Source organism: Nicotiana tomentosiformis, chromosome 8 (genome assembly GCF_000390325.3).
Source record: "Nicotiana tomentosiformis chromosome 8, ASM39032v3, whole genome shotgun sequence".
NCBI lineage: Eukaryota > Viridiplantae > Streptophyta > Magnoliopsida > Solanales > Solanaceae > Nicotiana > Nicotiana tomentosiformis.
Genome location: NC_090819.1, coordinates 69,981,108 through 70,001,511, shown reverse-complemented (window position 1 = coordinate 70,001,511; position 20,404 = coordinate 69,981,108). Strand labels below are relative to the sequence as shown.

At 36.5% G+C, this 20,404-nt stretch overlaps 1 protein-coding gene across 1 annotated transcript; it reads right to left on the bottom strand.

Moving 5' to 3' along the window:
* Positions 1-9,722: 9,722 nt before the first annotated feature.
* Positions 9,723-18,970, bottom strand: LOC104090984 (pectin acetylesterase 11-like). The gene is made up of 13 exons (XM_070183644.1): positions 18,893-18,970; positions 18,364-18,604; positions 12,028-12,110; positions 11,787-11,916; positions 11,599-11,678; positions 11,407-11,490; positions 11,138-11,262; positions 10,956-11,016; positions 10,583-10,636; positions 10,404-10,481; positions 10,194-10,299; positions 9,965-10,110; positions 9,723-9,815 (listed from the first exon to the last, which is right to left on the bottom strand). The coding sequence occupies exons 1-13, from the start codon at positions 18,968-18,970 to the stop codon at positions 9,723-9,725; spliced, it is 1,359 nt and encodes a 452-aa protein (XP_070039745.1).
* Between the last annotated feature and the right edge of the window lie 1,434 nt (positions 18,971-20,404).

Here is a 20,404-nt window from a genome sequence, read left to right as displayed (position 1 = left end):
CTTATGCGTTGTGGTTATGTCAAAGCATGTTGGAGGATTTTATTTAATTTTGAATAATTTCTTATTTAATTAAGATATTCCTGTTTAAATTATTTATTGATTATTTGATCATTATTCATGAAATGTTTATTGATTTAATTATTGTTGAACATGGTGAGAAAGAGTGTAAAAGCACGAAGGGTGATGTCGTGCCATTTTTATTATTTATTCTATCATTGTCATGGTAAAAAAGAGTGTAAAAGCACGAAGGGTGATGCTGTGTCATTTTCAGAGAGTGTAAAAGCACGAAGGGTGATGTCGTGCCAATTTTTATTTATTTATTTATCAGTTTATGGGAGGAATGAGAGTAAAAGCACGAAGGATGGTGCTGTGCCATTTTCATATTATCATTTGCTCATTTTATTGTTGATGAATTAATTGGCTGCTAAGTGATACTTCTCCTGCTGAAATTATTATATCATTCCCCTTCGCATGTTCCCTCCCAATTTATAAATTGTTATTTATTGTATTATTATTGCTTCGTATTTGTTTATACTTGTACAGGTTGTTTATGTACGTGTCTTGTCATAGCCTCGTCACTACTTCGTCGAGGTTAGGCTCGACACTTATGGAGTACATGGAGTCGGTTGTACTCATACTACACTCTGCACTTCTTGTGCAGATTTTGGAGTTGGTCCCAACGGCGTACCGTAGACGTGCTCGGATTCAGTTACTCAGAGGAGACTTGAGGTATAGCTGCACAACGTTCGCAGTTCTGAAGTCCCCTTCTATATTACCTTAGTTGTGTATTATTTTTCCAAATAGCTTGAATTTTATTCAGACCTTTATTTGTATTGTTCTAGTAGCTCGTGCACTTGTGACACCAGTTCTGGGATGGTATTTCGACATCGCTATTATTATGGATTATTCACTCTATTTCAGACTTTATTTCTGTATTTGTTTCTTTGTTATTAATTAATTTAAAATTATTTTAAAATGGCTAGCATAATTGTAACGTTGGCTTGCCTAGCAAGTGAAAATATTAGGCGTCATCACGATCCCGAAAGTGAAAATTTTGGGTCGTGACAGTTGGTATTAGAGAACTAGGTTACTTAGGTCTCACGAGTCACAAGCAAGCTTACTAAAATCTAAAGGATCGGTACGGAGACGTCTGTACTTATCTTTCAGAGGCTATGAAGTTTAGGAACAATATCACTTCTTTCTTATTCTGTCGTGCAATTTAATTCTATCATTGATGATTGAATCATTATATTCTAATTCTCTCGCAGATGGTGAGAACATGTATTACATCTACCGATGGTCAGGGACCATAACCCCCAGTGGAAACTACGACCAAGGGTAGATGTCGGGTCCGAGGTTGCGCTAGAGGTCGAGGCAGAGGTAGAGGTAGAGCTCAATCTAGAGCTAGAGCAGCAACACCTGTTGTAGAACCTTGGGTGGATCTTCAGGATGAGGTTCCAGTTCAGAATGTACCGGCTGGACCAGTTCATATTCCAGAAGGATTCATAGCTACTCCAGTACTTCAGGACGCCCGTTTGGTGAGTCTTATGGAGGGCGTGGCCCAGAATGATACCTTTCCAGTGGCACCAACCATCTCACAGGCTGGGGGAGGAGCACAACTCCCACTACTCCCGCTCCAGAGCAGATGGCTCCACAGTATCAGGCTCCAGCAGCCCCGTCAGTTGGGGTAGTTCAGCCAGTTGTTGTAGCACAAGCCGGTGATAGGCCCGCCATGTATTCTGAGGCCTTATTGAGACTGGGTAAGTTTACTAAGCTCTTTCCAGTTCACTTCAGTGGTACACCTTCTGAGGACCCACGTGATTATCTTGATCGTTGCTATGAGGTGTTGCGGAACATGGGTATAGTTGAGACCAATGGGGTCGATTTTGCTGTATTTCAGATGACGGGTTTATCTAAGAGATGGTGGAGAGATTATATGTCGACCAGACCAGCTGGGTCGCCTGCATTGACTTGGGAGCAGTTCTCACGGCTATTTCTAGAGAAGTTCCTCCCTATCACATTTAGGGAGGATTATTGTAGGCAATTTGAGCATCTACAGCAAGGTAGTATGACTGTTACTCAGTACGAGAACCGTTTTATGGATCTAGCTCGTCATGCTCTCCTTTTACTACCTACTGCGGGAGAGAGAGTGAGGAGGTTTATTGAGGGCCTCACTCACCCTATCAGGCTACAGATGTCCAAGGAGACCGGAAGTGAGATTTCCTTTCAGGCGGCTGCTAATGTTGCGAGAAAGATCGAGATGGTTCTCGCATAGAGAGGGCAGGGGTCTGATAAGAGGTCTCGTTAGTTCGGTGGGTTCAATGGTGCCTCGTCTGGAGGCAGGGGTAATTTTTGGAGAGGCCATTCTTCCAGGCCGTTTCATTCAGCGCTTTAGGAATCCCACAATGCTTCAGGTGGTCACGACCCTTGTGTGTCTCATTCCGACCAACTAGCTAACAGTACACCACCAGCTCCTATTAATGCACCTTCGATCCGGAGTCATCAGAATGGTTATCCAGGTCGACATGGCCAGTTCCAGGGTCAACAGCCACGACAGCCGAAGACCTGTTATACTTGTGCTGATCCGAGACACATTGCTAGATTTTGCCCTCGGGCATCGGGCAGTTCACAGCAGTAGGGCTCCCATGCTATGATTCCAGCACCAACTATTTTGCCACCCGCCCAGCCAACTAGGGGTAGGGGTCAGACAGCTAGAGGTAGAGGTCAGGCTGTTAGAGGCGGAGGTCAGCTAGTTAGAAGTTGTCCTAGGGACTTGGTTCAGAGTGGTGGGGCTCAGCCCCAATTTTATGCCTTTCCAACTAGGCCTGAAGCCGAGTCATCCGATGTCGGGATCATAGCTATTGTTCCAATTTTTCATAGGGATGCCTCAGTTCTATTTGATCTAGGATCTACTTATTCCTATGTGTCTTCCTATTTTGCTTCATATCTGGTTGTGCCTCGTGATTCTCTGAGTGCTTCTGTTTACGTGTCCACACCGGTGGGAGATTCTGTTATGGTAGATCATGTCTATCGTTCATGTGTGGTTACTATTGGGAGTCTTGAGACTAGCATGGATCTTTAAATTCTCGATATGGTAGATTTTGATGTCATATTGGGTATGGATTGACTGTCACCTTATGCTATATTGGATTGTCACGCCAAAATGGTGACCTTAGCCATGTTGGAGTTGCCTCACTTGGAGTGGAAAGGGACTCCTGGCCATTCTACCAGCAGGGTTATCTCTAATGTAAAAGCTCGGCGTATGGTCGAGAAGGGGTGTCTAGCGTATTTGGCTTATATTCGCGATCCCAGCGCGGAAGTTCCTTCTATGGATTCAATTCCAGTTGTCTGTGAATTTCTATATGTATTTCCTGCAGATCTGCCGAGAATGCCACCCGACAGAGATATTGACTTCTGCATTGATTTAGCTCTAGGCACTTAGCCCATTTCTATTCCACCATACTGTGTGGCCCCGCCAGAGTTGAAAGAATTGAAGGAGCAGTTACAAGACTTGCTGGATCAGGGATTCATTAGACTTAGTGTCTCGCCCTGGGGTGCACCAGTACTATTTATAAAGAAGAAAGATGGCTCTATGCGGATGTGTATAGATTATTGAAAGTTGAACAATGCCACTATCAAAAACACGTATCTGTTGCCAAGAATTGATGACTTATTCGATCAACTTCAGGGTGCCAAGGTATTTTCGAAGATCGATTTGAGGTCTGGTTACCATAAGACTTATTCGATCAACTTCAGGGTGCCAAGGTATTTTCGAAGATCGATTTGAGGTCTGGTTACCATAAGTTGAAGATTAGGGCATCCGATGTTGCTAAGACGGCTTTTCAGACTCGGTATGGGCATTACGAATTCCTAGTGATGTCATTCGGGCTGACAAATGCCCCAACAACATTTATGAATTTGATGAACCGGGTATTCAAACCCTACTTGGATTTTTTTTGGTTGTATTCATTGATGATATCTTGATTTACTCCAGCAATCGAGAAGAGCATGAACAGCATCTTCGGATTGTGCTTCAGACTTTGAAAATTAATCAATTATATGCAAAATTTTCAAAATGTGGATTTTGGTTAGACTTGGTTGCCTTCTTGGGGCATGTTGTATTGGCAGAAGGTATAAAAGTGGATCCTAAGAAGATTGAGGTTGTTCAGAATTGGCCTAGACCTACTTCAGCTACATAGATCTGGAGTTTCCTAGGTTTGGCAGGTTATTATCGCCGGTTTGTGGAGGGGTTTTCACTTATAGCATCTCAATTGACCAAATTGACCTAGAAGGGTGCCCCATTCAGATGGTCAGACGAGTGTGTGTGTAGTTTTCAGAAGCTCAAGACTGCTTTGACTACGGCACCAGTGTTGGTATTACCCACAGGTTCAGGATCTTATACGGTGTATTGAGATTCATCTCGCATTGGGCTTGGTACAGTATTGATGCAAGATGGAAGGGTGATTGCATATGCGTCGCGGCAGTTGAAAATTCATTAGAAGAATTATCATGTTCATGACTTAAAATTGGCATCTATTGTTCATGCGCTGAAGATTTGGAGGCATTACATTTACGGTGTCTCGTGTGAGGTATTTACTGATCATCGTAGCTTACAATATCTGTTTAAAAAAAAGATCTCAATTTGAGGCAGAGAAGATGTTTGGAGATGTTGAAGGACTAGATATCACTATTTTGTATCACCCCGGAAAGGCCAATGTGGTGGCCGATGCTTTGAGTAGAAAGGCTGTGAGTATGGGAAGTCTTGCCTATATTCCGGTTGATGAGAGGCCGTTAGCTGCAGATGTTCAGACTTTGGCTAATTAGTTTGTGAGGTTAGATGTTTATGAGCCCAGTCAGGTTCTAGCTTGCACAGTCGCTCAGTCTTCTTTATATGAGCGCATCCGAGAGAGGCAGTATGATAATCCTCATTTACTTGTCCTTAAGGACAAGGTGCGGCACGGTGATGCCAAATAGGTTGTTGTAGGGGAAGATGGAGTTATGCGAATGCAAGGTCGTATTTGTGTGCCTAATGTGGATGGACTTCATGATAATTCTTGAAGAGGCACACAGTTCTAGGTATTCTATTCATCCAGGTGCCGCCAAAATGTATCAAGATTTACGGCAACATTATTGGTGGAGGAGAATGAAGAAGGATATAGTTGTATATGCAGCTCGGTGTCTAAATTGTCAACAAGTCAAATACGATAATCAGAGACCTGTTGGTTTGCTTTAGAAGTTAAAAATTCCTTAGTGGAAGTGGGAGCGTATCACTATGGATTTTGTTGTTGGACTCCCACGGACTCAGAGAAAATTCAACGCAGTTTGGGTCATTGTGGACAGGTTGACCAAGTCGGTACATTTTATTCCAGTGGCAGTTAGCTATTCTTCAGAGCGGTTAGCTCAAATTTACATTCGTGAGATTGTCGGCCTTCACGGTGTGCTCGTGTCTATTATTTCAGATCGAGGTACACAGTTTACCTCGCATTTCTGGAGGGCTGTACAATGTGAATTAGGCACGCGGGTTGAGTTGAGTACAATATTTCATCCACAGACAGACGGATAGTCAGAGCGCACTATTCAGATATTGGAAGATATGCTCCGCGCTTGTGTTATAGACTTTGGAGGTTCTTGGGATCAGTTATTGCCACTTGCGGAGTTTGCCTATAATAACAGCTACCAGTCGAGTATTCAGATGGCTCCATATAAAGCATTATACGGGAAATGGTGTCGTTCGCCAGTTGAATGGTTTGAACCGGGAGAGGCTCAGTTGTTGGGTACTGATTTGGTACAGGATGCCTTGGATAAGGTCAAAATTATTCAGGATCGACTTCGCGCAGCTTAATCTAGGCAAAAGAATTATGCCGACCGTAAAGTTTGTGATATTGCATTCATGGATGGACAAAGAGTATTGCTCCGGGTTTCACCTATGAAAGAGGTACTGAGGTTCGGAAAGAAGGGCAAGTTGAGCCCTAGGTATATAGGACCCTTCGAAATTCTTGAAAGGGTGGGTGAAGTAGCCTACAGGCTTGCGTTATCACCTAGTTTATCAGTAGTTCATCTGGTGCTCCATGTGTCTATGCTCCGAAAATATCATGGTGATCCGTCCCATGTGTTAGATTTTAGCTCAGTCCAATTGGACAAGGATTTGACTTATGAGGAGGAGCCGGTAGCTTCTAGCCCGGCAAGTCCGACAGTTGAGGTCTAAGAGTTATCCTTCAGTTCGGGTACAATGGAGAGGTCAATCAATTGAGACAGCTACCTGGGAGTCCGAGTCGGACATGCGGAGTAAATATCCACACCTTTTTACCAGCTCATGTACTTTTCTAATTCCATTCGAGGACGAACGTTTGTTTTAGAGGTGGAGAATGTGATGACCCAAAAGGTCATCTTTCAATTTAATAATTAATTCTGTGTGTCTAAGACCTCGAAAAGCACTATTTATCATTCCTCGACTTGCGTGCATAGTAGATTTCCTGAAAGTTTTTATATGAGAAATTGATTAAAATGTAAAATAGAGCTTTAAAACTCAATAAAGTTGACTTTGGTCAACATTTTTAGCAAAAAAGATCCAGATCAGTATTTTGACAGTTCTGGTAGGTCGGTATCGTGATTTGGGACTTGGGCTTATGCCCGGAATTTAATTTGGAGGTCCCTAGCTCAAGTTATGGCCATTTTAACGAAAACTAGAAATGTAAAGGCTAAAGATTTCCAAAATTTGACCACGGATTTGACTTTTTGATATCGGGGTCAGAATCTGATTCCGGAAATTTGAATAGCTCTGTTATGTCATTTATGACTTGTGTGCAAAATTTGAGGTCAATCGAACTTGATTTGATAGGTTTCGACATCGAATGTAGAAGTTGAAATTTTTTAAGTTCCTTAAGCTTGAATTGGAGTGTGATTCATGGTTTTAGTATTTTTTGATGTGATTTGAGGTCTCGTCTAAGTTCGTATGTTGTTTTAGAACTTGTTGGTGTATTTGGTTGAGGTCCCGGGGGGCCTCGGGTGTATTCCGGATGGTTAACGGATCAAAATTTGGACTTAAGAAAAAATCTGAAATTTTGGCCTTCTGGTGTAATCGCACCTGCGGATTTTAGACCGCAGATGCTTTCAATTGTCCGCAGAAGCGAAAATGCTGGACAACACACATAAAAATCGGGAGTTAGCCATTTTTACTCATTTTTGAGTTTTGAGTCTCGGATTTAGGCGATTCCAAAGCGATTTTTCACGACTTTGAATTGTGTAAGTGTTCTATAACCAAAAGTAATTATATTTCATAAATTCATGTCTATATTCATCATTTATTTCAGATTTAGATGGAAGCAATTGAAATATTTGTAAAACTTCCAAAAACGAAAATTTAAGATTTGAAGATCCATTTGACATCGAAATTTGAGAATTTTTGTATTGTTGGACTCGTCTCGGAACGAGTGTTCAGATTTCGTAAGTTTTTTCGAGATTCGAGACGTGGGCCCCACTGTTGACTTTTTAGATGAATTTTAGATTTTTAATCCGAAAAATTAGTAATTTCATATGGAATTAATTCCTACGATTTGTATTGAGTATATTGAATTATTTATGACTAGATTTGAGGATTTCGGACACGAACTCGCGAGGCAATGGTTTATTGGAATCTTGAATTTGGTTGCAAAGCGAGGTAAGTATCGTGGTTAACCTTGACTTGAGGGAGTAGGATTTAATTGCCTATTTTTTACGTGATTTAATATGCAGGTACAATGTATATGTGAGGTGACGAGTACTTATGCGTTGTGGTTATGTCAAAGCATGCTGGAGGATTTTATTTAATTTTGAATAATTTTTTATTTAATTAAGATATTCCTGTTTAAATTATTTATTGATTATCTCATCATTATTCATGAAATTTTTAGTGATTTAATTATTGTTGAACATGGTGAGAAGGAATGTAAAAGCACGAAGGGTGATGTCGTGCCATTTTTATTATTTATTCTATCATTGTCATGGTGAGAAAGAGTGTAAAAGCACGAAGGTTGATGCCATGTCATTTTCAGAGAGCGTAAAAGCACGAAGGGTGATGCCGTGCCAAAAGAGAGTTAAAGCACGAAGGGTGATGCCGTGTCAATTATTATTTATTTATTTATCAGTTTATGAGAGGAATGAGAGTAAAAGCATGAAGGATGGTGCCGTGCCATTTTCATATTATCATTTGCTCATTTTATTGCTGATAAATTAATTGGCTGCTAAGTGATACTTCTCCTGCTGAAATTATTATATCATTCCCCTTCGCATGTTCCCTCCCAATTTATAAATTGTTATTTATTGTATTATTGTTGCTTCGTATTTGTTTATACTTGTACAGGTTGTTTGCGTACGTGTCTTGTCATAGCCTCGTCACTAATTCGTCGAGGTTAGGCTCGACACTTACGGAGTACATGGGGTCGGTTGTACTTATATTACACTCTGCACTTCTTATGCAGATTTTGGAATTGGTTCCAGCGGTGTACCGTAGACGTACTCAGATTCAGTTACTCAGAGGAGACTTGAGGTATAGCTGTACAGCGTTCGCAGTTCTGAAGTCCCCTTATATCTCACCTTAACTGTGTATTATTTTTTCAAACAACTTGAATTTTATTCAGACTTTTATTTGTATTGTTCTAGTAGCTCGTGCACTTATGAACCAGTTCTGGAATGGTATTTCGATATCGCTATTATTATGGATTATTCACTCTATTTCAGACTTTATTTCCGTATTTGTTTCTTTGTTATTAATTAATTTAAAATTATTTAAAAATGGCTAGCATTATTCTAACGTTGGCTTACCTTGCAAATGAAAATGTTAGGCGCCATCACGGTCCCGAAGATGAGAATTTCGGGTCGTGACAAACAGAATCATAAATTAAGGCTGGTATTGAAATTGCAAAAATACCTTTGATTTTCTAAACCAATGTTTAAAATTAGCCTCTTGAGCATGTAAATCACCGAAACAGAGTTATAATTATTAAAATATATATGTAAAAATCAACTATTAGAGGCAGTGCAACGATATGGAAAGAAAGTGCAATTCTTGCACAATTATGTCATCTATTATATGTAAAAATCAACTATTCCTCTTTGAAATAAATGCAAAAATTATGTCATCTATCAATTCCAGTCTAAGCTGATGTTTCGTGTAATGGAACTTCATTAATGTCTCTTTTGAAACATTAATGTCCCTTTTGATACCTCATTGAAAGTAAATAGGCGATAGCGCAGAGAGACCAAAATTAACGATTTATTTGTCCAGAAACTAAAATGTAAATAAAAAATTTTCTACTGCCATGAACGTGCAATAGTGTCTGAATTCTTATTCTTCTCTTTATTTATTAGGAGGATCACTGCCACTTGTTTCCGAAGTATCAGATTCACTAAACCAACCACAAAAAAGAAGAAAGAGGAAAAGAGAGAGCTGAGAGAGAGGGATAAGATTTTTCATTCACAATAGCAAAAATCAGTTCACTTGCCCTTCTAAATACAGAACCGGAATCACATCATACTATACTCGACTGGACTAAATTGAAATACATTAAACTTAAGTAGGGCTAAGCTGAACAATTAGAAACTTTTTACTAAAAATCTAATACTAGGACGCAAGTAACTGTAAAATATACAAACTTTCTTTACTCCAACGAAGAGCTAGGTATCACCAAATAAGCGGCAGGTACAACATCTGCAAGCGTATTCGTTATAAAAGTTCACTAACTTAATCATAGCTTGCAATCTCTAGCACAAGGGTATGGGTCTATGCATTGGAATCCTGCTCTATCAAAGTACCAATCCCCAACAGCTTCCGCAATTGTCTGCACAGATAAAACATTACAACACCTGTTATTATATATATTATAACTCATAAATATTTACTAATAATAATAGGGGCATGATAAATTCAGAACTTGTAAGTGTGTATATATATTCAAACTTTATATGGATAAAACAAAAGAATATTTACTTTATGCAGTAATCTTGGAGAGGCAGGACTAAACCAGAAGTTCGTCGACAGAATTGCACCATGAGAATGGCAAGACGTGATGAAATAACCCCTCGTAAAAGAAGGGGTTAGTCCCTCGAATGCCTTCAGGAACTCCACTCCAAAAGCTATATAAAACAAAATAAAGATAAATTAACATAAAAGATTAATTGGAAGGTATGCATTAGTTAATCACCAGAGAAATACAAACCTTGAATAATTATACGTTGGCCAAATGTGCAGTTGCTTATTTGACTCTTGCAATCCTTCCAGACTTGCTGTGGATCGAGGTATTTAGGTACCAAAATATTTTCAATCTGGAGTTAGAGTAGTGTTGGATCGTCACAATAAATTTCTTTAAGATTTTATAGAAACTAAAGAAAGAACTAAACTGAGAGAAATTAGCTTATGTCTCCTTGACCTGCCAAGAATCATAATCTGAATTAATTATGAAAAGTGGAGTCTGAACATACGGAACAACATTCTGAGGGAAAAAACACTGCACCATTATTAAAGAAAACAAGATTGTTAGAGGACAATATTTATATACCATACAGAAAAGACTTTTATTTTAAAAAAAAAAAAACTTAAAATTATTACCAGATTTGGTTCCATTGCAGACGTGCAAGATGGGGGCAAATTCTTAGCTGATCCCTAATTAATTAAACGAGAGGAACAAAAATATTATAGAAAAAAATGTAATTTGCATCTACTCCCTCGTTTTAATTTATATGAACATATTTTCTTTTTAGTCCGTACAAAAAAGAATGACTTCTTTCCTTATTTGGAAACAATTTACCTTTATGCAATGATTTATAGCCACACAAAATATATCTGCCTCATTTTACATCACAAGTTCAAAAGTCTTTTCTCTTTTTTTAAACTTCGTGCCCAGTCAAATGGGTTCAAATAAATTGAAACGGTGAGAGTATATAATATGACCGTACTAAAACAAAAAAATGATCGAACTTACGTGTAATGTAATAACTCTCTCATAGATCTCTTGAATATCTGAAGAACCAGAAATAGTCCTCCTGCATATATTGATTTTGCAACGCTTAAGTTCCAATGACATAGACATAGACACTAGTAAAATCAATAGACATCATTTTCTTGAGTAATCAGATCACTTAATGCATAGAAAGAAAAACTCACCCATTAATGAAGAAGCCTGCATCTGCGACACACTTAACTCTGGCATCATTCGGCAAGAGTGACTTGAACTTGTCGCAATTCAAGATTGTAGCCAATCCTCCCGCTGAAACTCCGCTCAGGATTGCCTAACATTGCATTTTTTTTTTATTTTTTTTGTGTTTTAAGATTTAGCCAGCATGAAAATTAAAGAAGAAGAAGAAGAAGAAGAAGCACATAATAAGCTAGTGAATGGCTTGTAATTATGAATATGAAGCCAGGCCATAGAGTATGTTCAGCAAATTCATTCCTTTGCTCCCTAAATCTTCCATGATGGCGTTAAATATTTTGGCCCCTCTAAAAAACTGCTTGTTGTCCTAATATAGATTTGGCATTTTCGATCAGAAAAATGTTATGGGATTAATCATTAAATCATCTGTGATATTTATCAATATATATGAGAGACAAATTTAGTAATCACTTACGGGGTCAACTTTTTCTACTTCACCAGTGAAGGATGAACCATCACAATACTTCACCCTCACCCTGTTCCAGTTGTAAAACTCTACCAATTCCAATATCATTTGCAGTTAGATAATAGTGGTAAAATTTTACGCATAACAGAGCAAGATATTAGTGCGTATGAACTGAAATATATATATATGAGCCTCACCTGGATTATCTCGGGGACTAGGATCAAGTATCCCAGCAAACCACGATACATTCTTCATATGCTTGGTAGAACCATATTTTGTAGTTGAGCGACTAAGGCAATCTGGGATACTTTCACACCAACCGCCTCCCTAAAAAGATGAAATTTTACCAGCGTAAGCAAAGCAGAATAATGAACTGGGGAACTTAGTTATGTTAAATACGAAAAGTAAATAAATAAGAAGAACTAAATAGTAACTAACATCCATGACGATAATCCAACTGCGGAGTCCGCTACCATGTCCTATATCCAGATGATATGCTGGTGGACTTCCATCGAGGCATACTGATAACAATACGATAGGGGCCAAAATTACTAAAGAAAAAATCAAGAAACGTGCGGAAGCTAAAAGAAAATAAAGAAACAAAAAAGACGGAAAATTAAAGATAGATTGAATTCAAGAAAGAGTTTCTTGAATTCAAGATGTCTATTCTTGAAGTTGAATCCTAACAATAATAATTAGCTAACAAAGAACTAATCGCCTTTGATAGAGAATTAAAAACAAGAGATAGATTGTGAAACCCGACCCTTGAGAATAACAAGAACAATAATAAGCCTAAACTTATCACCTTTCTTGAATACCTAGAAGTGATCTAAGATTTCGAAAGAGTTTAATCTTACCACCTTAAGTTGAGTCTTGAAGGTTGAAGAATAAATCCAAGAGTAGCCACACACAAGAGTGCAAGAAAAATCTCACAATTTTTATTGATAATAGTCTATCATAATCTAAAATCTAAAAACAAAGAAGACACCCCTTTATATAGAGAGGGGGTCACGAAATTCCTACCTAAAAATAAGGAAATAAAGTCCTAAACTACTTTGGACAACAAGTCCAAATACCTTAGGAAAAGGAAAAACACTAGGAAAGAAAAACCAAGTCAATCTTGGAAAGTAACTCCAACAATCTTAGGAAAAGGAAAACATAACCTTAATTACCTAGGAAAGCAATAAATCTAGTACCAAAATATATGGAAATAAGTTAAAACCAATCTTGGATATCTTGAAAGTCCCAAACCAATCATGGATAAGATCTTGGAAATCTTGAAGACAACTTGCAAGCAACTTGGCACCAACTTGTACCCAACTTCTATCACGCCTATTGAACTTTTCTTGGGCAGCAAATAAGTCCTTTTTATGTTATAAAAACGTGGCTTCATGTAGGACTTATTGGGCTGCAAGTTTGGACACATTTTTAGGTGCCAAATAGGTCCAATAGTGGCCTGATTTGGACCTTCTTCAGAGGATGTCTCTTGGAATCTAATCCACTTTTTCTTGGAAATGAATTTGGACCATAAAATAATTATAATACCTAGACAACTCATATCCTTTATCCTTCAGCTCTCCATCCCAATTAACAACTTCTTTATTTGCACTTGAAGTCTAATGACCTTGTTTTGCAACTCTTTAGATTGACATCTTGTTAAAGACCCTCTTTGATATTCCAAAGCCTCATTCTTATCTTTGAATAGATTTGAGCTTCCTAGGATGCTATCATTCCCCTCTCCTTAAAGAAAATTCGTCCTCGAATTTTGACCTTGCAAGAAAAAGAAGTCACGCACTAGTAAATGGCATCTACTAATCTGAAAAAATGGTAGGAATAAAACAAAATAGTGACCATGTGTCCACTTAACTCAATTAAGCCTAATAGGTATAAATACTCCTTTATAAAGCATATGAATATCATCATCCCAATAAAATTTATGCCTACTTAGAATTGTCCAATAAAAACCTCTCTTAGATGCACTATGTAATGAAATTTGCAATGCGATCTTATCAATAAGGTAGTCCAAACATGTGCATGCCAAAGAAATTACAAAATATTGGTCATGCATCCATTTAACACAAGTATCTCTGCCACATGTATCAAATAAGACACTCTTATGATATAGCCATGTATCAATTATAAATCCCATGGATTCTTCTACATGTAAGTTATTCAAAGAAGCATATAAATTCTCAGAAAGGTCAGAAGAACCCATAAATTTCAAAGTACAAATTTCAATACATTCAAGCTCATGATTATAACTTTCCCCAATAATATTCGCAACATCAATGGATTCTACATAATTGCTCAAACTGTCACAGAAAGAGTCATAGATAGGTTCATGAAAGAGTATTTGATCACTAACGTCACAATAATCATGCATATCCTCTTTAATAGTAGCAAACACTTTTACAGGCTCACAATCAACATGCCTAGAGGAATGACTTCCCATCAAACAACAAAACTCACATTCTAGCAATTTATCATATGAAAACTCATTAGACACTTGAATAAGAGAAGAAAGAACATTTAACTCATTAGCAAGCCTCTTCTCATAAATTTCATGCCTCTTTCCACCAAGTTGGAATGCATAATCATCTATGTCATACTCAATTTCAAAAGAAAGCAAATTACTCTTGTACTTTAACTTAGATATTATAATTAATGACTTGATATGCATCAAAATATCATCATCCACAAAAATTATAAAGTCACCAACATAAGAAATAAGAGTATAGTTTATTACTTCCAAAAATACCTTAGGTGTTCTAGGAAGGCCAAGAATGTGAATGAACCAATTATACATATCATACTTGGACTTATTTACTAATGGAACAACATCACCTTGTATTCTTTTATGCAATGATTCCAGCTTAGCAATGGCTTTAGGAAACTTCATGTCATAAACCTGTAAATAAGAATTAAAATAGTCAAAAGGTTCAATAACAAAGAATTTAACCAAGCTTTTATCATCCACCATCCAACAAGAATTAATTTCGCATAATTCATGTTGGAATCCAATTGGATCCTTTGCCATCATTTCTCGCGCCTCGCCTCTCCTTTCAAAAGATCTTTCAACACGTGGCTGCATAAAATCACAAGAACTAAAACAAGAATGAGTTAATGGGTTAGGAAGTAAAGAAATTTTATTCTTGCTTACACTCTCTTTAGCTTTTATCACAAAACTAACTTTTCCCTCACCCTTAGCCTCTTTTCTCTCACTAAAGTTTTTTTTCTTCTTCTTTACTCAAACCCTCTTGTTTTCTCTCTCTACCTCAAAGATTTTTCTTATCTCATTGCCTTCTCTCTTTTCTTTTCCCTCAAGCTCACTCTTTTTCTCAATTGACATCTCATTCCCTTCACTCAATACAACCTCTCATTTTTTCTCTGTTGGGATATCAACCTGCACTCCCTTACTCCTCTCATTCTTTTCTCTCTCATATTTTTTCATATTCTCTTTAACAGTCTTTTCATCTTCATAAATTTGTGTGGGAGTCAAAGGTCCAAGAATAAGTTTCTTCTCGTTAACCTCAAAAGAGTATCTATTTTTTTTTCCATGTTATATGAATCTCTTCTATAGGCATACCATGGCTTTCCCAATAAGATATGATAATTATTCATGGGAATCACATCACACCAAATCGTATCCTCATACCTTCCAATAGAGAATAGTAATAACACTCTTTTATCTACCTTTACTCCTCTCAACATGTAGGGTTCAATATGTTCAACACAAGGCATGTTCAATTTTTCAACCATATAAGAGCTAATTGAGTTATAGCCAAACTCTTTGTCAATTCTAAGGGCACAAATCGCAGACATCACTTTAGCTCTTGTTTGAAATATAATTTTACCATTGACTTCCTTCCATTCGGTATACTATAAATTCGACTTTTCAAGTTGTTGAGTCATAGCTCACCTCCTTTCACTATAACTACCTGTTTGAAACCTCTTGAACAAAGATTAGAAGAATTATGTATCTCTCAAATTTTGGCTTTTTCCTCTAATGTTCTCGCCTCTCTTGCCTTTTTCCACTCAAAGCAACTCTTGGTCGTTAAACTTTAGATTTATTAATAAACCTTACTAGTCACAACCCTTAGTGATAAGAATGTGGAGTTAGAAAAAGAAAAGGAAAGTGAATGACCAAACCTTGGAAGAATAGGAATTGGTTATGTAGAAAAAATAAGGAAAGAATTTAGGAAACCCAAAACCCACAAGAATAAGGAAAGAAGTTACCTTAATCTTCAAGAACTAGGATCGCCTCTTCTTATTTTCTTTCTTGATTTGGAAACCAAATAACACTTGAATTCTACAAATAATAATGAGCCATAATGCTTTTTTTTGGGCTAATTTTCGTTTTTTTTTTGGATTTATTTTGGTTTTATTTTGCTCAAGAACCTCCCAATATTATCAAGATTTAAATCTTGATTAGTCTATGCTCTGATACCACTTGATAACAATACGATAGGGTCTAAGAATTACTAAAGAAAAAATCAAGAAACGTGCGGAAGCTAAAAGAAAATAAAGAAACAAAAAAGACGGAAAATTAAAGATAGATTGAATTCAAGAAAGAGTTTCTTGAATTCAAGATGTCTATTCTTGAAGTTGAATCCTAACAATAATAATTAGCTAACAAAGAACTAATCGCCTTTGATAGAGAATTAAAAACAAGAGATAGATTGTGAAACCCGACCCTTGAGAATAACAAGAACAATAATAAGCCTAAACTTATCACCTTTCTTGAATACCTAGAAGTGATCTAAGATTTCGAAAGAGTTTAATCTTACCACCTTAAGTTGAGTCTTGAAGGTTGAAGAATAAATCCAAGAGTAGCCACACACAAGAGTGCAAGAAAAATCTCACAATTTTTATTGATAATAGTCTATCATAATCTAAAATCTAATAACAAAGAAGACACCCCTTTATATAGAGAGGGGGTCACAAAATTCCTACCTAAAAATAAGTAAATAAAGTCCTAAACTACTTTGGACAACAAGTCCAAATACCTTAGGAAAAGAAAAAACACTAGGAAACAAAAACCAAGTCAATATTGAAAAGTAACTCCAACAATCTTAGGAAAAGGAAAACATAACCTTAATTACCTAGGAAAGCAACAAATCTAGTACCAAAATATATGAAAATAAGTTAAAACCAATCTTGGATATCTTGAAAGTCCCAAACCAATTATGGATAAGATCTTGGAAATCTTGAAGGCAACTTGCAAGCAACTTGGCACCAACTTGTACCCAACTTCTATCACGCCTATTGAACCTTTCTTGGGCAGCAAATAAGTCCTTTTTATGTTATAAAAACGTGGCTTCATGTAGGACTTATTGGGCTGCAAGTTTGGACACATTTTTATGTGCCAAATAGGTCTAATAGTGGCCTGATTTGGACCTTCTTTAGAGGATGTCTCTTGGAATCTAATCCACCTTTTCTTGGATATGAATTTGGACCATAAAATAATTATAATACCTAGACAACTCATATCCTTTATCCTTCAGCTCTCCATCCCAATTAACAACTTCTTTATTTGTACTTGAAGTCTAATGACCTTGTTTTATAACTCTTTAGCTTAACATCTCTTTAAAGACCCCTTTTGATATTCCAAAGCTTCATTCTTATCCTTGAATAGATTTGAGTTTCCTAGGATGCTATCATTCCCCTCTTCTTGAAAAAAATCCGTCCTCGAATTTCGACCTTGTAAGAAAAAGAAGTCACGCACTAGTAAATGGCATCCACTAATGTGAAAAAATGGTAAGAATAAAACAAGATAGTGACCATGTGTCCACTTAACCAAATTAAGCCTAATAGGTGTAAATACTCCTTTATAAAGTATATGGACATCATCATCCCAATAAAATTTATGCCTACTTAGAGTTGTCCAATAAAAACCTCTCTTAGATGCACTATGTAATGAAATTTGCAATGCGATCTTGTCAATAAGGTAGTCCAAACATGTGTATGCCAAAGAAATTATAAAATATTGGTCATGCATCCATTTAACACAAGTATCTCTGCCACATGTATCAAATAAGACACTCTTATGATATAGCCATGTATCAATTATAAATCCCATGGATTCTTCTACATGTAAGTTATTCAAAGATGCACATAAATTCTCAGTAAGGTCAGAAGAACCCATAAATTCCAAAGTACAAATTTCAATACATTCAAGCTCATGATTATAACTTTCCCCAATAATATTCGCAACATCAATGGATTCTACATAATTGCTCAAACTATCACAGAGAGAGTCATAGATAGGTTCATGAAAGAGTATTTGAGCACTAACGTCACAATAATTATGCATATCCTCTTTAATAGTAGCAAACACTTTTACAGGCTCACAATCAACATGCCTAGAGGAATGACTTCCCATCAAACAACAAAACTCACATTCTAGTAATTTATTACATGAAAACTCATTAGACACTTGAATAAGAGAAGAAAGAACATGTAACTCATTAGCAAGCCTCTTCTCATAAATTTCATGCCTCTTTCCACCAAGTTGGAATGCATAATCATCTATGTCATACTCAATTTCAAAAGAAAGCAAATTACTCTTGCACTTTAACTTAGATATTACAGTTAATGACTTGATATGCATCAAAATATCATCATCCACAAAAATTATAAAGTCACCAACATAAGAAATAAGAGTATAGTTCATTACCTCCAAAAATACCTTAGGTGTTCTAGGAAGGCCAAGAATGTGAATGAACCAATTATACATATCATACTTGGACTTATTTACTAATGGAATAACATCACCTTGTATTCTTTTATGCAATGATTCCAGCTTAGCAATGGCTTTAGGAAACTCCATATCATAAACATATAAATAAGAATTAAAATAGTCAAAAGGTTCAATAACAAAGAATTTAACCAAGCTTTTATCTTCCACCATCCAACAAGAATTAATTTCGCCTAATTCATGTTGGAATTCAATTGGATCCTTTGCCACCATTTCTCGCGCCTCACCTCTCCTTTCAAAAGGTCTTTCAACACATGGCTGCATAAAATCACAAGAATTAAAACAAGAATGAGTTAATGGGTTAGGAAGTAAAGAAATTTTATTCTTGCTTACACTCTCTTTGGCTTTTATCACAAAACTAACTTTTCCCTCACCCTTAGCCTTTTTTCTCTCACTAAAGTTTTTTTCTTCTTCTTTACTCAAACTCTCTTGTTTTTCTCTCTCTACCTCAAAGATTTTTCTTATCTCATTGCCTTCTCTCTTTCTTTTTTCCTCAAGCTCACTCTTTTTCTCAATTGACATCCCATTCTCTTCACTCAATACAACCTCTCCTTTTTCATCTGTTGGGATGTCAACCTGCACTCCCTTACTCCTCTCATTCTTTTCTCTCTCATATTTTTTCATATTCTCTTTAACAGTCTTTTCATCTTCATAAATTTGTGTGGGAGTCAAAGGTCCAAGAATAAGTTTCTTCCCGTTAACCTCAAAAGAGTATCTATTTTTTTCCATGTTATATGAAGCTCTTCTATAGGCATACCATGGCTTTCCCAATAAGATATGATAATTATTCATGGGAATCACATCACACCAAATCGCATCCCCATACCTTCCAATAGAGAATAATAATAACACTTTTTTATCTACCTTTACTCCTCTCAACATGTAGGGTTCAATATGCTCAACACAGAGCTAATTGAGTTATAGCCAAATTCTTTGTCAATTCTAAGGGCACAAATCGCAGACATCACTTTAGCTCTTGTTTGTAAAATAATTTTACCAGTGTCTTCCTTCCATTCGGTATACTTCAAATTCAACTTTTCAAGTTATTGAGTCATAGCTCACCTCCTTTCACTATGACTACCTCTTTGAAACATCTTGAACAAAGATTAGAAGAATTATGTATCTCTCAAATTTTGGTTTTTTCCTCTAATGTTCTCGCCTCTCTTGCCTTTTTCCACTCAAAGCAACTCTTGGTCGTTAAACTTTAGATTTATTAATAAACCTTACTAGTCACAACCCTTAGTGATAAGAATGTGGAGTTAGAAAAAGAAAAGGAAAGTGAAGGACCAAACCTTGGAAGAATAGGAATTGGTTATGTAGAAAAAATAAGGAAAGAATTTAGGAAACCCAAAACCCACAAGAATAAGGAAAGAAGTTACCTTAATCTTCAAGAACTAGGATCGCCTCTTCTTATTTTCTTTCTTGACTTGGAAACCAAATAACACTTGAATTCTACAAATAATAATGAGCCATAATGCTTTTCTTTTGGCTAATTTTCGTTTTTGTTTTTTAATTTTTTTTGGTTTTGTTTTGCTCAAGAACCTCCCAAGATTATCAAGATTTAAATCTTGATGAGCCTATGCTCTGATACCACTTGATAACAATACGATAGGGTCCACGAATTACTAAAAAAAAAAATCAAGAAACGTGCGGAAGTTAAAAAAAAAATAAAGAAACAAAAAAAGACGAAAAATTAAAGATAGATTGAATTCAAGAAAGAGTTTCTTGAATTCAAGAAGTCTATTCTTGAAGTTGAATCCTAACAACAATAATTAGCTAATAAAGAACTAATTGCCTTTGATAGAGAATTAAAAATAAGAGATTGATTGTGAAACCCGACCCTTGAGAATAACAAGAACAACAATAAGCCTAAACTTATCACCTTTCTTGAATACCTAGAAGTGATCTAAGATTTCAAAAGAGTTTAATCTTACCACCTTAAGTTGAGTCTTGAAGGTTGAAGAATAAATCCAAGAGTAGCCACACACAAGATTACAAGAAAAATCTCACAATTTTTATTGATAATAGTCTATCATAATCTAAAATCTAAAAAGAAAG